The 22,624-nt window shown below is 35.9% G+C and overlaps 2 protein-coding genes and 1 pseudogene across 7 annotated transcripts in view; all 3 read right to left on the reverse strand.

The window, feature by feature from the left end:
- LOC114278820 (copper-transporting ATPase PAA2, chloroplastic) overlaps nucleotides 1-7,570 on the reverse strand; it is a 64,242-nt gene extending 56,672 nt beyond the window's left edge. For 3 of the 6 annotated variants that reach the window (XM_028220955.2, XM_028220958.2, XM_028220954.2), the window contains exon 1: nucleotides 6,804-7,567. In XM_028220955.2, the coding sequence (XP_028076756.2) occupies nucleotides 6,804-7,449 (646 nt within the window). In that variant the 5' untranslated portion in view covers nucleotides 7,450-7,567. Of the gene's footprint in view, nucleotides 1-6,803 lie in introns of all 6 variants that reach the window. The other 3 variants (XM_082901109.1, XM_028220956.2, XM_028220959.2) reach the window with 2 other exon arrangements.
- Nucleotides 7,571-10,525: 2,955 nt separating this feature from the next.
- LOC114278811 (uncharacterized) lies at nucleotides 10,526-10,885 on the reverse strand. The gene has a single exon (XM_028220942.1). The coding sequence runs from the start codon at nucleotides 10,883-10,885 to the stop codon at nucleotides 10,526-10,528; it is 360 nt and encodes a 119-aa protein (XP_028076743.1).
- A 1,429-nt stretch (nucleotides 10,886-12,314) lies between these two features.
- Nucleotides 12,315-12,851, reverse strand: LOC145806279 (putative mitochondrial protein AtMg00860 pseudogene; annotated as a pseudogene).
- Between the last annotated feature and the right edge of the window lie 9,773 nt (nucleotides 12,852-22,624).

Raw genomic sequence — 22,624 nt, forward strand, 5'->3', positions numbered from 1 at the left:
ATTTTTGAAGTAATTAGGATTGCACTGATTCACTTGACATTTGAAAGTATTTTTTCTCGCTCCTTTAAAGCAAAATTTGAATTAATATTTGGTAAGAAAAACACTTCCAGAAGGCGATAAAACAATGCCAAAATTTTATACAAACAATAACAATAACAATAGCTATACAATTTTGTATATTGTTAGATAATGTCTCAATGGGACCACATAATTAAATGTGGTGTTATCATTTATAAGAAGCCTACAATTTAAGTGATTCAATTTAGTTAATAGGCTTAAGGGTATATGTGTTATAGACCTAATGTGTAGATACTAGTTGTATAATTTCTATTTCTATGAGGGGCAGAAATAGAAATTAAAACATATTGGTTAAAGTTGGTTTTCATTACCTTTCAGTTTTAAAACCAATAATAATAATGGTTAATTTATTAGTTTTTATTACCTTTCAGTTATGAAACTAATAATGGTTAATTTATTGGTTTTTATTACCTTTCAGTTATGAAACTAATAATGGTTAATTTATTAGTTTTCATTACCTTTCAGTTATGAAAACCAATTACAACCTTTAAAAGGTTATGGTCCCTATTCCTTCCCAAGAGTGAAAAAAAACAAGAATACTGTTTTGTTTTCTAAATCCTCTCAAGGAGAAACATAAGGCACATAAGGGAAAGGATTAGAAGGCTCTAACAAAGTCAATATTAAGGTTTTATTGACAATCAGACGCTTCCGTTTAACCGTTCATCAATGGATTCAGGTATGTCATTTTGTCTTGATCTCTTGATAATACACATGGTAAATGATCCAAAGTGTAAGGTTTATGTTCTGAAATTTTATGTTAACAAGTGGTATCAGAGCCAACATATCATGTGTCTTATCAGAATTGATATGCTTTATTCATTCTATTTAGTTTCCTGGAATCAGATTCTGAATTCTCTTATGGATGTAAATTCTGTTTTTTCCTGTTTTGTTCTGTGAAAATGGCAATCTATTTTCTGGCATTGTAAAATGATTCGGTGGATTCAGTTTTTTTTTTGGACCCGTCAATTCTATTTATATATGTATATATATAATTGGAATTGCTTCAGATTATATAACATATACGGGGTCACAAATTTAGAAATCTTTAAATTTAATGTAATTTCAACGTCTACAGAAATTTAATTTTCTAACATTCTCAATATAAGTCAATTCAAACAAGATGTCACAAAAGTGATCTCTCTTGTCTAGATTGTTTTATATGGAATGTTTTGAAGTTCATGTCTGTGTATCTCATGCGGGTATTTATCGGTCCAAAGACATGATTAAAACTTGGCAGAATTACACACACATTTTGTGGTGATAAACATGTGCCAATTGTCAAGGAAACCTAATGTGAATAATAAATCCATCCAAAGATAGATTTGTTATTTGACATAACTTATTGTCAATGTTTGATCATTACAACAAGAATACCACTTACAGTTAATATCACTACCCAAAGGTTTGGTATTAATGTTGTGCTAGGTATCTTGAGATGTTGTCATTTTTTTATTTAGAGATTATCTGTTTGGTAACTTAATGTGAGCATTCCTTTTATTTTCTTGTCTATTCAGCTTTAATGTCGACTACTTCAATCTCTGCCAACATGAACAATGTTCCAATGTTAAATGGAACAAACTTTAAGGACTGGAAAGAGAACATATTGATTGTTCTCGGCTGCATGGACATAGACTTGGCATTAAAAATGCCAAAACCGAATGCTCTCACTGCACAAAGTACTCCTGAGGAAACTGTGTACTTTGAAAAGTGGGATCGTTCTAACAGGCTAAGTCTTATGATCATGAAGCGTGGGATTCCCGAAGTTTTTCGGGGTGCAATAACAGAGGATGTTACCGTTGCTGGTGAATTTCTTTCAGAAATTCAAAAGCGTTTTGCTAAAAACGATAAGGCTGAAACAAGCACGCTTTTAGCAAGCTTGATTTCAATAAAGTATAAAGGCAAGGGTAATGTTGGCGAGTACATCATGGAAATGTCTCATCTGGCTTCAAAACTTAAGGCACTAAAGCTCGACTTATCTGATGATTTGCTCGTGCATTTAGTTCTCATCTCTCTTCCTGCACAATTTAACCAATTTAAGGTCAATTATAACTGCCAGAAGGAGAAATGGACTCTCAATGAGCTCATTTCATTTTGTGTGCAAGAGGAAGAGAGATTGAAGCAAGAAAGGACTGAAAGTGCTCATCTGGCAAGCACCTCCAAGCATACGGGCAAAAGAACGCATAAGGGAAAGGAAGCTGTTATTCCTCAGGGTCCGGAATCAAAGAAACAGAAAACTCAGGATGGTTGTTTCTTTTGTGGTAAGCCCGGACACAGAAAGAAGGATTGTGCCAAATACGTCGCCTGGCGTATAAAGAAAGGTCCATTTCATGTTTTGGTCTGTTCTGAAATAAATTTAGCTTCAGTACCAAGAAACACTTGGTGGGTAGATTCTGGTGCTACTACTCACATATGTGTTTCTATGCAGGGTTGCCTGAACTACCGAAAGCCAACTGATGCTGAAAGATACATCTTTGTGAGTGATGGCAAGTCGATAGAAGTGCAGGCAATAGCGCACTTTAGATTATTACTGAAAACTGGTTATTATTTGGATTTATTAGACACTTTTGTTGTACCGTCCTTTAGACGGAATTTAATTTCTGTTTCTGTATTGGACAAATTGGGATATTATTGTTCTTTTGGAAATATGAAGTTTAGTATGTCTATTAATTCCAATGTTGTTGGTACTGGTTTACGTAATGTGTTTGATAATCTATATTTGCTCGAAACTATTGCATCTTATAATGCAACCTTGCACGTGGAATCACGAGGTACAAAGCGTAAATTAACTAAGGAAAATTCAGCCTCATTATGGCACAAACGCCTAGGTCACATCTCTAAATCTAGAGTTGAGCGCCTTGTGTCTGATGGAATTTTGGACTCTCTTGATTTTTCAGATTTTGATGTCTGTGTTGAGTGTATCAAGGGAAAACAGACCAAAATAAAGAAATATGGTGCCCATAGGACTACAGATGTCTTAGAATTAATTCATACGGACATTTGTGGCCCATTCCCTATGGCGTCTTGGAATGGTCAACATTATTTTATCACATTCATAGACGACTATTCCAGATATGGGTATCTATTTCTTATCCATGAGAAATCACAGTCTTTGGACGTATTCAAAAAATTTAAGGCCGAAGTTGAGTTACAACTCAACAAACGGATTAAAAGTGTCAGGTCTGACCGTGGTGGTGAATACTATGGCAGATATGATGGATCAGGTGAACAACGTCCAGGACCGTTTGCAAAATACCTGGAGGAATGTGGAATCGTCCCACAATACACCATGCCAGGATCACCTAGCATGAATGGTGTCTCTGAGAGACGAAACCGGACTCTTAAGGATATGGTAAGAAGTATGATCAGTCATTCTACTTTACCAGAGTCCCTCTGGGGTGAGGCTCTAAAGACAGCAACTTATATCTTAAATCGGGTACCAACTAAAGCAGCTGCAAAAACACCTTATGAGCTTTGGGTTGGGCGAAAGCCTAGTCTAAAACATTTGCATGTGTGGGGGTGTCCTGCTGAGGCGAGGCCTTATAAACCTCATGAACGAAAATTGGACTCTAAAACCATTAGCAGCTACTTTATTGGCTATGCCGAACGATCACGGGGTTACAAGTTTTATGATCCCACAAATAGGTCAATATTTGAGACGGGAATTGCAACATTTTTTGAGGATGTTGAGTTTGGGGGGAGAAATCCAGTTAGAGACATTGTCTTTGAGGAGGAAGCAGGAGTAATCCCACTTCCTACTACTACTTTTGACCAATCACAGGTTCCTATACCTGTCATTGCTCGAGAAGTAATTTCGGATCCTCAACCAGACAATGTTGTTCAAGATAATATAGGTCAAACCCTCATTCAAGATGAGGTAATTGTTTCTGAGGAACAAACTCTACAACCTCAACCTCAAGAATCTGTGCCATTAAGGCGATCCACCAGAGAAAGGAGATTTGCATTTTCAGATGATTATATTGTATATCTCCAGGAACATGAGGTAGAAAATGGAATGTCGAAAGATGATCCAATCAACTTTCGTCAAGCCATGGAAAGTTCCAACTCTCATAAGTGGATAGAAGCCATGAATGAAGAATATAAGTCTATACAAGACAATAAAGTTTGGGAACTTGTCTCATTACCAGTTGGTGCGAAGCCCGTAGGTTGTAAATGGATATTTAAAACCAAAAGGGATTCAAATGGTAATGTGAAGAGGTATAAGGCACGTCTTGTAGCCAAAGGCTTTACTCAAAAAGAAGGAATTGACTTTAAAGAAACTTTCTCTCCAGTTTCTTCGAAAGATTCTTTTAGGACAATTATGGCGCTTGTTGCATATTTTGATCTTGAGTTGCATCAGATGGATGTCAAAATAGCTTTTCTTAATGGTGACATTAAAGAAACAATTTATATGGTGCAGCCAGAAAACTTTGTGTCAGGAGACCCAAAGAATATGGTTTGCAAATTGACTAAATCCATCTATGGACTCAAACAAGCTTCTCGTCAGTGGTACTTCAAATTTCATCAAGTTCTCACTTCGTATGGTTTTGAAACTAACGTTGTTGATGAATGTGTGTATCACAAGTTCAGTGGGAGTAAACACATATTTTTGGTTTTATATGTTGACGACATATTGCTTGCCACAAACGATATAAACTTATTGCATGACACCAAGAGATTTCTATCTAAGAATTTTGAAATGAAAGATCTTGGTGATGTTTCCTTTGTATTAGGAATCGAAATACTCCGAGATCGTTCTCGGGGTATTCTGGGATTATCACAAAGGAGCTATATCGAAAAAATACTCATTAGATTTGGCATGCAAAATTGTAAATCAGGTGAAACCCCGGTTGCTAAGGGAGACAAGTTTAGTCTCAGCCAATGCCCGAAGAACAGTCTTGAAATTCAAGAAATGCAGAAGATTCCTTATGCCTCGGCTGTAGGGAGTCTAATGTATGCTCAAGTATGTACGCGTCCGGATATTGCGTTTATAGTTGGCATGTTAGGCAGATATTTAAGTAATCCTGGCATGGATCATTGGAAAGCAGTCAAGCGTGTTATGCGATATTTACAGAGAACAAAGGAATATATGCTCACATATAGGAGATCGGATAAGTTAGAGGTCATTGGATATTCCGACTCCGATTTTGCTGGATGCCAAGACAGTAGGAAATCCACATCAGGCTATATTTATCTGTTAGCTGGCGGAGCAATTTCTTGGAGGTCTGCAAAGCAGACGCTCATAGCTTCATCCACCATGGCTGCAGAATTTGTAGCATGTTATGAGGCATCAAACCAAGGGATATGGCTGCGGAATTTTGTCACTGGGTTGCGTATTTTGGAAGGCACTGAAAGACCACTTAAGATATATTGTGACAATAAGTCTGCAGTTTTATATTTCAATAACAACAGGAGCTCGACAAAATCAAAGCATATTGATATCAAGTTCCTAGTTGTAAAAGAAAGAGTGCAGAGTGGACAGATTTCCATAGAGCACATTGGGACAAACTCCATGATAGCGGATCCACTTACGAAGGGACTACCACCCAAGGTCTTTCATGAGCACACTGCTCAGATGGGTGTTATTCTATTTGAGAACATTCTGGTTTAGTGGGAGTTTGTATTTATATTATTGCTTTATGTCAGTCTTGAGTTTTATCTATGTAATTAGATTAATTTCTGCAGAAATGAAGTATTCAATTTATTACGCTCAGTTACGTATTGTGAAGTATTGATCTCAATAAAGTTAAGTAGGACCAGTTGGAAATAGGCATGTATGGATCACATCACATGTAATTTCCATGCTACGCATCCATGATTGATCTATGTCATTTAGCTGTATTAGTATACGTGACCATTGGTGGGTCGAGTTACGATTGATGTAACGAAGACCGCTTTGATCCTATATTAATATAGTTAATGGACAAGATTGTTTGGATACCCTCAAGTTATGATAACAAATTTCTGAGCTCACTAAAGTTAAGCACATTTTTCAGGATACATATGTGGTCCAGTGGGAGATTGTTAGATAATGTCTCAATGGGACCACATAATTAAATGTGGTGTTATCATTTATAAGAAGCCTACAATTTAAGTGATTCAATTTAGTTAATAGGCTTAAGGGTATATGTGTTATAGACCTAATGTGTAGATACTAGTTGTATAATTTCTATTTCTATGAGGGGCAGAAATAGAAATTAAAACATATTGGTTAAAGTTGGTTTTCATTACCTTTCAGTTTTAAAACCAATAATAATAATGGTTAATTTATTAGTTTTTATTACCTTTCAGTTATGAAACTAATAATGGTTAATTTATTGGTTTTTATTACCTTTCAGTTATGAAACTAATAATGGTTAATTTATTGGTTTTCATTACCTTTCAGTTATGAAAACCAATTACAACCTTTAAAAGGTTATGGTCCCTATTCCTTCCCAAGAGTGAAAAAAAACAAGAATACTGTTTTGTTTTCTAAATCCTCTCAAGGAGAAACACAAGGCACATAAGGGAAATGATTAGAAGGCTCTAACAAAGTCAATATTAAGGTTTTATTGACAATCAGACGCTTCCGTTTAACCGTTCATCAATGGATTCAGGTATGTCATTTTGTCTTGATCTCTTGATAATACACATGATAAATGATCCAAAGTGTAAGGTTTATGTTCTGAAATTTTATGTTTACATATATATGTATATAATAATATGTGGGAGTTGAAGAGCACGGTTACCATGAGCAACATGAATCCCAAGAGAATGCAGTATATGAGAAGCATGAGATCCACAACACAGAGCCACCAAAGTCCAAGCAAAAGCCACCCGATTCCGACTCTCCACGAGCGAGGCCTCCTTCTTTTCGAGCATTTTCTTCCACTTGCTCACCTTCTCTTGCACTCCCAATCCCGAAACCCTCCTCCTCGTCGCCGGAAACCCGCACTCGGTCAGCCTCCGGGCCAAATCTTCCGTCGCCGCCGCATTGCCCTGAATTTCAGGCCCCCCGGCCTTCAATCGAATCGCTGCCGTCTCGGTCAACATATTGACCACCACTGAGTCAACTCGGTCGTCGGAGGATAGAATCGACTTGACGCGCGATACGCAAGCGCCGCACATCATTCCGGTAACGTCGAGAAGCACCGATTCGTCTCGCCGTTGTTGTTGCGGTTGAAATTCCGGCGAGTTTTGTGACTGGGATTTGAATTCAACGGCCTTTGCAAGTACAGTGTTGGGGGATTTTCGCCCCGGTCGAAGAAGCTCCGTATGATGTCGTTTCTGAAGGAGTTGGTTGAGGCGAGAGCGGTGAACATTGGAGTGGGTGAGGTAGCTGAATGTGAGATTCGGGTGAGCTGAGAGAGAAATTCGGAGGAGTTCTGTTGTCATTTTTAGAGAGACAGAGGGTGGAGGGGGTAGAGAGAGAGAGAGCGAGCGAGAGCGATGGTGAGCCTGATCGATCGATATTGGGATGTCGTAAAAATGAAAATGAATGCCCGATAAGGTAGGCAGAAGGGGTTCGTTGAATATTGTTCGAGGTGATGACATATAATATCGCGACACGTGTCCAATTCTATTATATCCTCTCGTTTCCTTTTGGCTATACTGAGGCCAAGTTTGACCTCCTCAAAAAAAAATTCAAAAAATTAAAAATTTATTATCTTATTTAAATCACATCATTTTATTTAAATCACATTATTTCTTTATTATATCACTTCAAATTCAACTTATATTCAACTCATATTTCATAAAAAGTTAAAAATGTACTTATTTAAGACACCCTAAATAATCCCTAAACATGTAGTGTTATCAAACAACACCGTAACGTGTGGTCAAAATTGAGGGATGCGGGATGGCGGCTCCCTCAAACGACATAGTTTTGGATTTTTTTTTCCACTTCATTATATACCATCAATTTTGGAAAGAAGAAATTGAATAATTTTGAATCTTTCTCTAAGGCCTAGTTTTGGAAGACTAAATAAGTGTACTTTTTGATTTTTTATGAAATATAGGTTGAGTTTGGATTAGGTTTGAAGTGATGTGTTAGAGATGTGATGTGACTTAAATAAGATGATGTGACTTAAATAGAATGGTGACTTTTTGACTTTTTGTCTTTTTTCAATCATACCAAACTTTGCCAAAATTTTATTGTACTCTCTTTTTGAAGCCTTGCTAAACTTACTGTCGGGATAAAATATAAATTTAATTAAAATAATTTTTTTATAATAATTAGAAAATTACAAATGATTAATAAAAACTCATTTGATTTTATTTTAGTTTTGATTTTTTTTTTTAAGTTTGCAAAATTTACTAAGCTATTGTAACAAAAAAGTTATTTTTAATTATTTTGAAATCAATTTTTCATTTTTTTTTCCCTGCACTTTTAATCCCTCCTTTGCCAGCAGAGTCATTAAGGGTCCTCAAATTTTAAAATTTAGGTACTGTTTGATTTAGTTTTAAAATTATGATTTAAGTGTAGAGTTGTGAGTTAAATTTTAAAGAGAGAAAATTTGTTTGATTATGAATTTTGAAATTTTTTTTGAGTTTTTGAATTTTAAAAATAGTTTTGAGTTTTTAAAATCGTTTTGAGGTGTATTTTGAATTTTGAATTGTATTTTTAAAAAATTTAAATTTCTTTTTTAAAAATATTTTAAAATGTTTAAGAAAATTTTATTTTTATTTTGAATATATAATTTTTTTAAATATTTTTAATATTTTAATATTAATTTTAAATATTTAATTTTATTTTTTTTAATATTTTAAACTCAAAATACAACTCTACACTCAAATTGTAACCAAACACAACTCAAAACTCAATTCAAAAATTATTTTCAAAACTCATAACCAAACACATAACTCAAAACTCAATTCAAAAACTATTTTCAAAACTAATAAACAAACACTTTTTTTCATGACCCAAACCCGGTACCCAAAGGCTCAGTGTCGTAACAAGATAAACATAAAATAATTCAAATAATTTTGTAGTCGTAGCGCAAGCGGTTAAATTAAATAAATTAAAATAAAATAATTGAGTACCAAATGTTTAATAAAATGAAACAAACATAGTCAATTGAGCTTTATTGTATTACAAGAGTCCGATAAAAAAAATATAGAAATCTTAAAAATAAATAAAAAAACAACACATTCATCCCCCATCTTAATCCCGCTAAACTTCGTCACCTGAAAGGGGTAACAGCTATAAGCATATAGCAGAGCGAGAAATATTATACTGTGAGTATAGGGGCATCAAAATAGCCATGGATAGTTATTTAAATTAAAATATTAACACAATTTGACTTGAATACATAAATAAATTAAGTGGCAGAAACTGAAATAAATAGTTATAACTACGGTACAGAACATAACAGAACATGGGGTCACTAGAGTGACAATCAGAACAGGGGTCAATGGATCCATGATAAACAGGGGACCATAAGGTGGTCAAACAGGGGCCAATTGTTATTTAAGTCCCATAAGGCATGAGACTCCCGTGGTGGTACTTACAAAAAATAATTGTTTACAAGATCATTGTCAAATACTTTCTAAAATTTAAACAAATATATCCATGGATTTTAATTTATACAAATAGAGTTCAGAAAATAATTAACGAAATTGAAACATTAACCTAACCATAAACATAAATTATATAAAATAAATTGTGATAACTCAAAACATTCATAAAATATATTATAGTAACTCAAGACATGTAGAAAACATATTATGATAACTCAAGGTATAATAAAACTCACATCTAATATAACTTTATCCCTATTTTTCCCGTGCTACCAAACCTCCCATGCTATTCCTTCTTCCACTCTTTTCATTGATTGTCATCCTTGCTTCTACTAGAACGCCCTATTTATATGCATCAATTCTTGGGGCCCAAGTTGATTACGTGGTCTCAGAATGTGCCACTTGGCCTGTTCCTTGACTCTTACCTTGCCAACTGTCCAAAGGTCGTCTAATTCATCGGCTCTAGGAGATTAGGGTTGGCTTCTTATAATTTTAGGGGTTGTCACGCTTTTTGGTAATTCACAATGATCCCTAAAAATTTCGTATAATTATAGGTTAGGTTCATGTCTAAAAACCTCACTACCCAACTATAAAACATCACTTACCACTCACTAAAATATTTAACATGCGGTGCCTCACATTTTATTTCCTTAACAATTTAATTGATTAATTCACAATTTCTTAAACTATGCATTTATTTATTTATTTATTTATTCATCTTATTAATTATTATTATTATTTATTGATTTATTTATTGACTTATTTTTTTATCTATTTTTATTTTTATTTTTATTTATTTATTTATTTTTGAACTCTATTTATTGCAATATTAAATTTAAAAACATTTGGGTGTCACATTTCTCCTCTCCTTAAAAGAAGTTTGTCCCCAAACTTGACGTACCTTGGTTTTCGAAGAGGTGTGGGTATTTGCTCGCATTTGGCTTTCAGTTTCTCACGTTGCTTCTTCGACACGATGGTTTCTCCATAAGACTTTTGTAAGAGGTATAGTCTTATTTCGAAGGACCTGATTACGCTGATCAAGAATCTGTACAGGTTGCTCTTTATAAAAGAGGCCTTCTTGAACTTTCAGGTTCTCATGATCGACAACATGCTCTGTATCTCGAAGATATTGACGAAGCATCGAAACGTGAAACACATTATGAACATTGGATAGTTCGGGTGGAAGCGCAAGGCGATATGCCACAGAACCAATCCTTTTGAGTATCTCGAACGGGCCAATGTAACGTGGGTTTAACTTTCCTCGCTTCCCAAATCGGATAACCCCTCTTGTTGGTGAAATCTTTAGGAACATATGATCGCCTATTTGAAACTCTAAGTCTCATCTCCGTGTATCTGCATAGCTTTTTCTGGCGACTTTGGGCAGTGCGAATTCACTGTTGGAAGAGTTGAATTTTATCGCTCGTTATTTACACGATCTTGGGGTTTAACAATTTCCTATCTCTGACTTCAGTCCAACACAGAGGTGATCGACATTTTCTTCCGTATAATGCCTCGTATGGTGCCATTCCAATGCTTGCATGGTAGCTGTTATTATAAGCGAATTCTACCAAAGATAGGTGATCGTCCCAATTACCTTTGAGGTCTAGTACACACAAACATAACATATCTTCCAAAGTCTGGATCATCCTTTCAGATTGCCCATCAGTTTGTGAGTGATAAGCCATGCTAAACTTCAGAGTGGTTCCCAAAACTTCTTGCAATTTGTTCCAGAAGTGAGACATGAAACGGGGGTCTCTATCAGATACGATTGGAACCGGGGTGCCGTGCAAACAAATGATTTCCTTAATGTATAGAGTGGCGAATTTGGAAAGGGAGTACATGATTTTGATTGGTAGAAAATGTGCCGATTTCGTTAATCGATCTACGATAACCCATATTGCATAATTCTTCAAAACTGATTGCGGTAGCCCGACCACGAAGTTCATAGTAATGTGCTTTCATTTCCATTCGGAAATAGGGAGTGGTTATAACATTCCTGCAAGTCTTTGATGTTTTGTTTTAACTTGTTGACAAAACAAGCATTTGAAGACATGGCTTGTTATGTCTTTCTTCATTCCTGTCCACCAAAAGTGTTCATTCAAATCATGATACATCTTCGTATTGCCGAGGTGGATCGCAAACCTCGAGCTATAAGCTTCTACCAATATCTTTTTCTTAAGTTCTGGAAGGTCGGGTACGCAAATTCAATTCCGAAATTTTAGTATCCCATTGTTTATTGTGAAGTCAGGATCGGGCGTGCTTCCTTGTTCCTCATACTTTTTCTTCAAAAGTTTATCTTCACATTGGCGAATTTTAATTTCTTCAATCAACTCGGGTTCCACGATTATGTTGGCGAACAGTCCATTAATCTTGCAGGGAATAAGGGTACATGTTAAACTTCTGGTCGTCTTTCGACTTAATGCATCTGCTACTACGTTAGCTTTACCGGGATGGTGATGGATCTCTATATCATAATCCTTCATAAATTCTAGCCATCATTGTTGCCTCATATTTAGCTCCTTCTGTGTAAATAGATATTTGAGACTCTTGTGATCTGTGTAAATTTCGCAGGCTACTCCGTAGAGATAATGACACCAGATTTTGAGGGCAAAGATTACTGCAGCTAACTCCAGATCGTGGGTCGAGTAGTTCTTCTAATGGGTCTTTAGTTGACGTGAGGCATATGCAATGACCTTCCCATTTGCATAGGAGCGCAATCCAAACCATTGTATGAGGCATTGCTATAAATTACGAACCCTTCTGTTTTTCGCGGGGAGTGCTAGTATAGGAGCCGTCACGAGTCTGTTCTTCAATTCTTGGAAGCAACGTTCTTGCTTGTTGGTCCATTTAAAAGGTGTGTTCTTCTGAGTTAGCTGGGTCAAGGGTGAAGCTATCTTCGAGAAATCTTGCACGACGCATCGGTAGTAGCCAGCTAAGCCCAAGAAACTTCGAATCTCAGACACGTTAGTAAGTTGTGACCAATCCATAATTGCTGCAACCTTTTGGGGATCAACTGAGATACCATTTTTGTTAATGACATGACCGAGAAAGTGTGCACCAGTGATCCAGAATTTGCATTTCTTCAACTTGGCATAAAGCTTGTGATCATGTAATGTTTGTAAAACTCTTCGTAAGTGGTGCTCATGATCTTCTAGTGATTTGGAGTATACAAGAATGTCATCAATGAAGATAATGACGAACACGTCAAGATAGGGTTTGAACACTCGATTCATAAGGTCCATGAAAATTGCTGGAGCATTTGTGACGCCGAATGGCATGACGAGAAATTCGTAGTGCCCGTAACGAGTTCTGAAGGCAGTCTTTTCGATGTTTTCTGTTTTGACTTTTAGTTGATGGTAACCAAAACGCAAGTCAATTTTTTAGAATACTTGGGCGCCTTACAGTTGATCAAACAAGTCGTCAATTCATGGTAGAGGGTATCGATTCTTGATGGTGACTTTGTTCAGCTCCCGATAATCGATACATAGCCTCATTGTACCATTTTTTTCTTTACGAATAGTACCGGAGCTCCCCATGGTGAGGTACTTGGTCGGATGAAGCCTTTGTCCAGTAGTTCTTGGAGTTAGATTTTTAGTTTTTTCAATTCTGTCAGGGATATGCGGTAAGGGGTCTTTGAGATTGGTTTTATACCAGGTTGGGTTTCAATGGTGAATTCGATTTCGCGGTCAACTGGGGTACCAGGCAGGTCTTCAGGGAATACATCCGAGAATTCTCGAACCATAGGGATTTCATTAAGTATGGGGGTTTCTTGTTGAGTATTGATCACATAACAAATACAACTACAACATCCTTTTCTTAGAAGCCGTTGGGCTGTCATGAAGGATATAATACATGGAGGGGGAGAGGTTTTAGTTCCTTTGAAGACAAGTTCGAGTTGGTTTGGTGACCGGAGGAAAACCTTTTTGGCTTCACAATCGATAAAGGCATGGTTGGTAGCTAACCAATCCATTCCTAAGATCACATTAAAGGTACTAATGCAGAGGGGAATTAAGTCTATGTGTAAGGTTTCCCCTTTTAAGGATACAGTACAAGATTTGTACACATTAGTACTAAGGGCGGAATTTCCAGAAGGAAAAGACACAGATAGTACGTATCCTAAGGGTTCGGGTGTTGATGCCAACTTGGTAGCAAAGTATGGTGTAACAAAAGAATGAGTTGAACCAGAGTCAAAGAGAACATGGGCTAAATGACCACAAACAGAAAGTGTACCTGACACAACATTCTCAGTAACTTCTGGGTTTCTAGACACCAGGGTAAAAGCTCTTCCTTGGCGTTTTTGGTCCTTCCTCACTTCTCTAGGTACCGCAGGTTTTCAAACTGGTGCAAAGGGGTTGGCTGTAGGACTAGTAAGCTTTGGGCAATCTCTCAGCAAGTGCCCAATTTGGCCACATTTAAAGCATGCTCCCGTATCTTGACGACATTGTCCCCAATGAGTCATTCCACAGGTAGTGCAAGCTGGAATGGTACCACATCTGGGATTTGTAAGACCTTGATTGTTTGAACTGGTTAAATTAGTTGTGCCCATATTCATTTTCTTGGGAGTCCCGACACCGGGTTTTTTGTTATCTCTTTCCCAAAATTACTTTCTCTGGCTTGGTTCACCGGAGCGCAAGGCTTTAATCCCTTTTTCTGCAATATAAGCTCGATCTACCACTGCCGCATAGGTTAGTAGTTTCAAACCTCCAGCCTATCTTTGATTTCAGGATCCAATCCAGCTTCAAATTTCCTAGCTTTTCGAGCTTCATTGGGGATGACGTATGTCGCGAATCGGGTCAGTTGTGTGAACTTGCTTTCGTTTTCGGTCACTGTCATGGTTCCTTGCCTTATATGTATGAATTCTAACACCTTTTGTTCCCGTAGTGAATCTGGAAAGCATTTTTCATAGAAGACCTCCAAAAATCTTGCCCAAATCACAATATTTTCCTTCTCCAGGGTAAGAAGCCACCATTCTCGTGCATCGTCTTTGAAGATGAATGTGGCAAAAGTCACTTTCTGTCTTTCTATGCAAGGTAACGCGCGAAAGATTTTCTCCATGTCCCTAACCCAAGCCTCTGCCACTAGTGGGTTTGGACTGCCGATAAACGTAGTGGGTTTCTGATCCTGAAATTGTTTAATCATAGTCGGTTCTTCTCGTCTTTCTAGTGTCCCATTGGTTATGCTGGTTTGCAAGGCCTGCAAAAAGTTGGTGACTGTTCTTTCCATGACTTGCTCCATTGGGATGGTACCGCTGGCTGATGATCCGGTTTTATTTCCTTCGTTGCCCATTACTACAAGGTAAAATGATATAATCGTGACATCACATTGATACAACGTCATATACAACATATTAGTTTTACTATCACATTAATACCATACAAAAACTTCATATACACATCATCGTTACTATACATAAGGCGTTTATCACATTAATACGATACAAAAACTTCATATATACATCATTGTTACTATACATAAGGCGTTAGTCCAGCTGTTGAAAATTAATGTCTAATCCTACTGATACAAAAAAAATATAAGGATTAGACTAATCATGGTCAGGTCACAAAAATGGCCAGGTCACAAAAATGGCCTCCTGGTCGAACATCTAGAAGGGACCATTAGGCCACCACCATGAGAACTGGCCCCGGAAAACTGGCCCATGAAATAACCCTGCGAACTCACTCTGCATAAGGGACTCGAACTCCCACCCACTCTGCTCTATTCCAAAGCAACTCCATACCACATGGACTATAGAAACAAGAACACCGTGATCATAACCCCAAAACTCCCGCTCGGTAATTCATACCGGTACCTCTAAGTATGATGCACTATTAGTGAAGTCCATAGTTGGGGTATATACAATATGTTGTGGAGGAGGTGTCGTGGTGCGGATATGGCTACTAGAATATGCGTGTCCCCTCCTCTCCGCAAAGCCTAGGGGTAGAGGTGCGACCAGAAAATATGGCTGCTCTAGGTCCGGAGCAAGACCAACGACGTGGGTCGGCTCTATGTACCTCTCACTAGTGCTTCCTTTGCTAAGTCTCCAAAATAAGAAATCCTCATCGAGGTCAGCCTGCAAATACACGGGTCGTCCTATGAGTCGATCAAGTGCCGAGTGGGCTTGCCAGACAAGACTCTCCGAATCACCCCAGCCCTTTAATAAGTTTGGGACAAGATGAGCTCCTGGAGGCTCGAGCCAAAACAACTCCATAAGGTTGGTCATTTCCTACAACACAGGAAAACTTAGCCTAGACATTATAACATGGTTTACTTGTTTTAGACGTAGCGCATAATATCAAATAATACAAGTTTAATAATATATATATATATATATTTTGGATTTTTTTTTTGAATTTTTTTTTGCAATTCAAATAATGTGAATTTCAACGAATGTGAATAAAATTAATGTGAATAATTGTATAGGAAATTTCAAAAATATATACAATTTTGTTTTATACACATTTTTTTTTTTGAAATAATCTTCAATTCAAATGTGAATTGCAAATAATGTGAAAATTATACAGAAAAATTCAAAAACTTATACTATATATAAATATATATATTTTTATTTTTAAAAAGCCATTGCTCTGATACCACTTTTGTCACGACCCAAACTCGGTACCCAAAGGCTTGGTGTCGTAACAAGATAAACATAAAATAATTCAAATAATTTTGTGGTCGTAGAGCAAGCGGTTAAATTAAATAAATTAAAATAAAATAATTGGGTACCAAATGTTTAATAAAATGAAACAAACATAGTCAATTGAGTTTCATTGTATTACAAGAGTTCGATAAAAAAAAACATATAGAATTCTTAAAAATAAATAAAAAAACAACACAGCGATTCATTCCCCATCTTGATCCCGCTAAATTTTGTCACCTGAAAGGGATAACAGCTATAAACACATAGTAGAGTGAGAAATATTATACTATGAGTATAGGGGCATCAAAATAGCCATGGATAGTTATTTAAGCTAAAACATTAACATAATTTGACTTGAATACATAAATTAATTAAGTGGCAGAAACTGAAATAAATAGCTATAACCACAGTACAGAACAAAACAAAACAGGAGTCACTAGAGTGATAATCAGAACAGGGGTCAATGGATCCATGACAAATAGGGGACCATAAGGTGGTCAAACAGGGGCCAATGGTTATTTAAGTCTCCCAAAGCATGAGACTCCCGTGGACTACAAAAAATAATTGTTTACAAGATCATTGTCAAATATTTTCTAAAATTTAAACAAACATATCCATGGGTTTTAATTTACGCAAATAGAGTTTAGAAAATAATTCACGTAATTGAAACATTAGCCTAACCATAAATTATATAAAATAAATTGTGATAACTCAAAACATTCATAAAATATATTATGGTAACTCAAGACATGTAGAAAACATATTATGGTAACTCAAGTATAATAAAACTCACCTCTAATATAAATTTATCCCTATTTTTCCTGTAGCGACCCTCACCTTACTCTTGTCATACTTGCATACATTCATGCATGATCTTGTCTTGTTATGTTGTTTTGAAGGTTCTGCCTTACCTTGTTTTGTTTAAGTATTGCTTGCTTGACTTTGTTCCTTGCTCGGTGTGTAGCCGAAGTAATCTTGAGCTTAGTTCACCTTTGAACCTTTGTACCTAGAGCAGTTTTGGAACCATTTGGTTGATCCCATCTTCACCTCGGGCTTGTTGCCGAGATGTTTTGCACCTAGTGATCCTTGTCCTTGGGCAGGTATGGCCTAGACCGAGGTGTGGCACACCCCGGCCAAGGTGTGGTACAGCTTAGTCAAGTGTCGTCCTCCCTAGCCGATGTCTTTGTTATCCTATTGCCGAAGCTTTGACTTTAGCCGATGTCATTACTTGCCGATGTGTCTTGCCCTAGCTTACTGTGTACGCTTTTTCATAGACTTGTTTTATCAATCAATCATCTTTTGAGTTGAACCAACTCGGTAACGCCACATGTCCAAGCTGATTGTTAAGACAGCCGGCAGACCTAGAAACAAATCATTTTTGTCTCAAATCTTTGCCTTTAGAGAGAGAAGCTCTAGAGAGAAGGAGGAGAAGTTCTTGAGTAAGAGTAGATCTTCCAAGCTTGATCTTCGAGGTTTGAACCGTTGGATTCGAGTTTTGAGGTTAGAATCTTAACCTACTCTTGTCGTTCTTATTGATCATCTAGCTGCATTGCATGATCGAATCTGTTTTGCATGTCATGCATCGATTTGAAGTTGGTTTCGGAAGAGAAAGATAGTATTCATGCGTTCTTAAAGAAAAGTCTCGTTTTGATCCGAAAGTTTGGAGCAAAAATCATGTTTTTGTGTTTGTTCTTGCATGACCTTCTTGTATGGGTACCCAGGTCCATGTTTTGAGCTCATAGCATGAAATCTCAGATTTTTGTAACGAGTTATGATCTTGCATTCATCTTCCTCATGATCATGTTCATTATGTCCTTCATGTTCTTCGAAGGGAAACCCAGGTTTTTTTTCCCGACTTTGTTTTTGAATGAGGCCATCGGGACCACACCTCGGCAAGGAGGTGTGGGACCTCGGCAGAGACCTGGTTGGTACCCAGTGTGTTTTCATGAGACGGGAGTAGTGTTTAAACTCCCAGCATGTTTCGCTTTGTCATTGATTTGGATCTGGTGAGAATGCCAGGATCATTTACATGCATATAAAGCTTGTTTTGAGAATGTGATTGCCATGTGATTGTAGGTCCTTGATCTTTGCTTTGAGCCTACACCCGAGGAGATCTATGTGAGTGGTATTTTTAATAAAGCTATGTTATACTGTTTTGTTAAATCTTGTTTTGCTTTGTTTTGCGAAAAGTATTTGTTAAGCATGAATGAATAGCCTGTTTGATGTATCAAGTATAAGCTTTGTTTTGATGTCATTCTTGAAAAGTCCCTTGTACTGGAGGACTATAAACTTTCGCAGTACCAAGTATAAAAGTCCCTTGTGCTGGAGGACTCTAAACTTTCGCAGCACTAAGCATAGAAGGATACGGTCCTTTCTTGGAAAGACTCTTGTGTTAAAACGGGCTACGGGCCTAAGTAACACAAGACCATCGTGTTAAAAAGGGCTACGAGCTTAAGTAACACAAGTCCCTTGTGCTGGAGGACTATAAACTTTCGCAGTACATTTGACTAATCGATTACGGATCGTACAGCCTTTGTTTTGCCACTGACGGTTTACCGCGTGGATCTGTTGTTCGGAAAGCTTGATTTGTGTTTTGCCGATGTTAGTAAGCATCCTTGAGACTTGTAAGACTTAATTGATGAATACGGTTCATCAAAAGCTTGATTTGTGTTTTGCCGATGTTAGTAAGCATCCCTTGAGACTTGTAAGACTTAATAGATGAATACGGTTCATCAAAAGCTTGATTTTTGTTTTGTCGATGTTAGTAAGCATCCCTTGAGACTTGTAAGACTTAATAGATGAATACGGTTCATCGAAAGCTTGATTTGTGTCTTGCCGATGTCAGTAAGCATCCCTTGAGACTTGTAAGACTTAATAGATGAATAAGGTTCATCAAAAGCTTGATTTGTGTTTTGCCGATGTTAGTAAGCATCCCTTGAGACTTGTAAGACCTTGATAGATGAATACGGTTCATCCCTTGTTTTGATAAAGTTTTGATGTGTTTTTGCTTTGAAAAGATCTCAGCTAAGATTCCTATGGTTTTGGCATGTTTTGTTTTGAAGGATCTCGGCTATATTCATGCAAAACCTTTATTATTAGTACCATTCACTGAGTATCCAAGCTCACCCTCTCTATATATATGTAGGTGATGAGCAGGACGTCGGTGACGCCTAGATGTGTTTTTGAAAGCTTGTTTTGGATCTATGATTATGTCGGCTTTGTTTTGTATTCACGTCGGCGATGTCATTTCTTTCATGTCGGCGAGTCTTGAAAATCATGCTTCTTGGCTTGTACTCACTGTCATTTTGTATATGTCGGTTTGAGAAGCCTTTTGATCAAGATGTAATACGTATTTTGCTTTGTTGTATTCAAGTTGTAAAGATATATGCTATTTCATTAGACTTATACACTGCTCTTATGGACCACTTGTATTATGATTTATTGCTTCCGCATTTGTGAGCCCCTTTATCATTCTCTGATTGTGTTAAACTTTTGAAAGTTGGCCTTCGGTCATTACGAATTACTGGCCATCACGGCACCAAACTACTAGGGGCGGTTTGGGGTCGTGACATTTCCCGTGCTACCAAACCTCCGGTGCTATTCCTTCCTCCACTCTTTTCATTGATTGCCATCCTTGCTTCTACTATAACGCCCTATTTATATGCATTAATTCCTGGGGCCTAAGTTGATGACGTGGTCTCAGAAGGTGCCACCTGGCCTATCCCTTGACTCTTACCTCGCCAATTGTCCAAAGGTCATCTAATTCATAGGCTCTAGGAGATTGGGGTTGGCTTCTTATAATTTTAAGGGTTGTCACCCTTTTTGGTAATTCATAATGATCCCTAAAAATTTCGTATAATTATAGGTTAGGTTCATGTCTAAAAACCTCACCACCCAACTATAAAACATTACTTACCACTCACTAAAATATTTAACGCGCGGTGCTTCACATTTTATTTCCTTAACAATTTAATTGATTAATTCCCAATTTCTTAAACTATGCATTTATTTATTCATTTTATTAATTATTATTATTTATTGACTTATTTTTTTTATCTATTTTTATTTTTATTTATTTATTTATTTTTGAGCTCTATTTATTGCAATATTAAATTTAAAAACATTTGGGTGTCACACTTTTCAAAACTCTATTAAAAAAAATTTCAAAAAAATATTTTTTATTTTGTTATTTAAAATTATTTTGTTATTTTATATTTTTTTGAAAAAAATTTGTTTTTTTTTTGAAGAAAACTATTTTTTATTTATTTTTATTATTTTTTTAAGTATTTGCCAAATAATTTGTTATAATTTAGATATGAAAAATGATTTGTCCCCCTAAAAAAGCCCCCCCTAATCCCCCTAATGCTCAAAACGACGTCGTTTTGGGCAAATTTTTTTTTTTTTTTTGCCTTGGTTTGAAAATTAGGGGGATTAGGGGGCCAAAAATTAGGGGGATGTAGCAAGGTCCAAATAATATTTATAAATAAAATAAAATATTTTAAATAAAAATTATAGATTTAAAATAAAAAATAAATACAATACACAAATGTATGAAATATAGTGTACATTAAAATAAATAAACAAATATTTAAAATATAAAATATTTACCCTCAAAAATTAAAATTAGGAAAATTTTTAAATATTTTAAAAAAACAAATCCAAAAAATTTCAAAATACAACTCAAAACTTTTTCAAAACTCACAGCCAAACAATTTTTTTTTTTTCAAAACTCAAACACGACTCCATACTCAAATCATAATTCTAAAAAATAAAATAAAAAATATTTTTTCCCGATTTTTTTTTAAATAGGGTATTGAAAAGAGTTTTGAATTAAGTTTTGATTTGTGTATTTGGTTATGTGTAATAAAAATAATTTTTTAATTAAGTTTTGAATTGTGCATTTAGTTATGAGTTTTGAAAAAAAAATTAATTTTTTTTTTTATTAGAATCACGATTCCAAAATTAAACCAAACACCACCTTGCTATTTAACCTAAGGTTTTAAAAACAACTTCTATTTATCCCTTAAAAATTATATGTATTGTCCATTAATTTTTTTTTTTTTTGTTCCTCAACAAACTTAACACACTATTACTTAGAAGGGAAAAATGGCCTAAGGTCCCTCATCTACTTTTGATAGGAAGAGAGGTTCAAAGTAATATGTTTTGATGGCTAAAATCCCTCAGATTTATTTTAGGTTGTAAAGTACCTAAATTACCCTTCTTTTATAACATAAATTTGTTTGAATATTATATTGTTGACTTCACGGTGAGATTTTGGAAACCGAATTCGCAGTGGAGATTTTGTCGGAGATTGCAGTGGAGTTGATGAGTAATTTGTTTGAATATTATATTGTTGACTTTACGGTGGAGATTTCGTTGGAGATTTCAGTGAAGTTGACGAGAAAGATTCCTACGATCGTGTAGATTTCGACGGAGATTTCAATGGTGTTACAGTGTGTTGATCGCGTAGATTTTCAATGGAGTTGAATCAGGTTTGTTTTCGATGGAGATTCCACATACATTTTGATTTTGTTTTGAATTTTTGTTTAGAGAGAGGCCAGCTTGATAGAGTTGATTTTTATTTTTGAAAATAATTTTTCATTCTTTGTTTTTTGATCAATTTCAAAGAGTGCTGACAGTGTAGTTAATTTTGATGTTTAGAGTTCATTTTTCGTGTTCTGTTTTTTATCAACATGCTGATCGATGATAAGCTTTGTTCTATGTTTTTTCAAACCAGAGAAATTTCATTTTCTGCACTTTTGTTGGTATAGTCCAAAGAAAATTGTAAGTTTGTTATTATAATCCAACGAAAATCACAGAGAAAATTATAAGTGCATATGGACATATTATTAGAAGTTTCTAATGCAGATAAAATCTAAGAAAGTGAATGTAAGTTCATAAATTTCTCTGGACTTTTATTTGTAATTCAGAGAAAATTATAAGTTTGTTACTCGCTTGAGTTTGTAGTTTAGAGAAAATTATATGTTTGTAGAAGATGAATAGAAGTTTTTGTTTCTCTAAGGAAAAGTTATTTTTTGTGTTTTTTCTTTCAGTTTAGATGGACAATGCAGTGTTTTTTGTTATCTTGAAGGTGTATATAAGTTTGTAAATTTTTCTGGATTTTTCTATGAGTGCAATATTGCAGAATGATGCATAGAAAATTGTTAGCTTGTAGTGAGGTGAAAATCACATAGAAGCCTATAATTTCATAAAAAATATTCTGTGTGATTTTTTTCTATAATTGTGTTTAATAGTTAGCAGTGAATTTCTCTATGATTCTCTCTGAATTCATTAAGTTTCTGTGGTTTTTGTCACGACCCAAACCCGGCCCTATGGGTTTAGTACCGTAACCGGCCAGTAATCCGAGATTACCGAAGGCCTGCAGAACAGTAATACAGTAAAACAGAGTAC

The sequence above is a fragment of the Camellia sinensis genome, chromosome 13 (assembly GCF_055761805.1).
Source record: "Camellia sinensis isolate YWXY chromosome 13, ASM5576180v1, whole genome shotgun sequence".
NCBI lineage: Eukaryota > Viridiplantae > Streptophyta > Magnoliopsida > Ericales > Theaceae > Camellia > Camellia sinensis.

Bases quoted from the DNA above. Each gene is read 5' to 3' on its own strand.
- LOC114278811 (XM_028220942.1), bottom strand. From the start codon at position 10,885: ATGTTCCTAAAGATTTCACCAACAAGAGGGGTTATCCGATTTGGGAAG.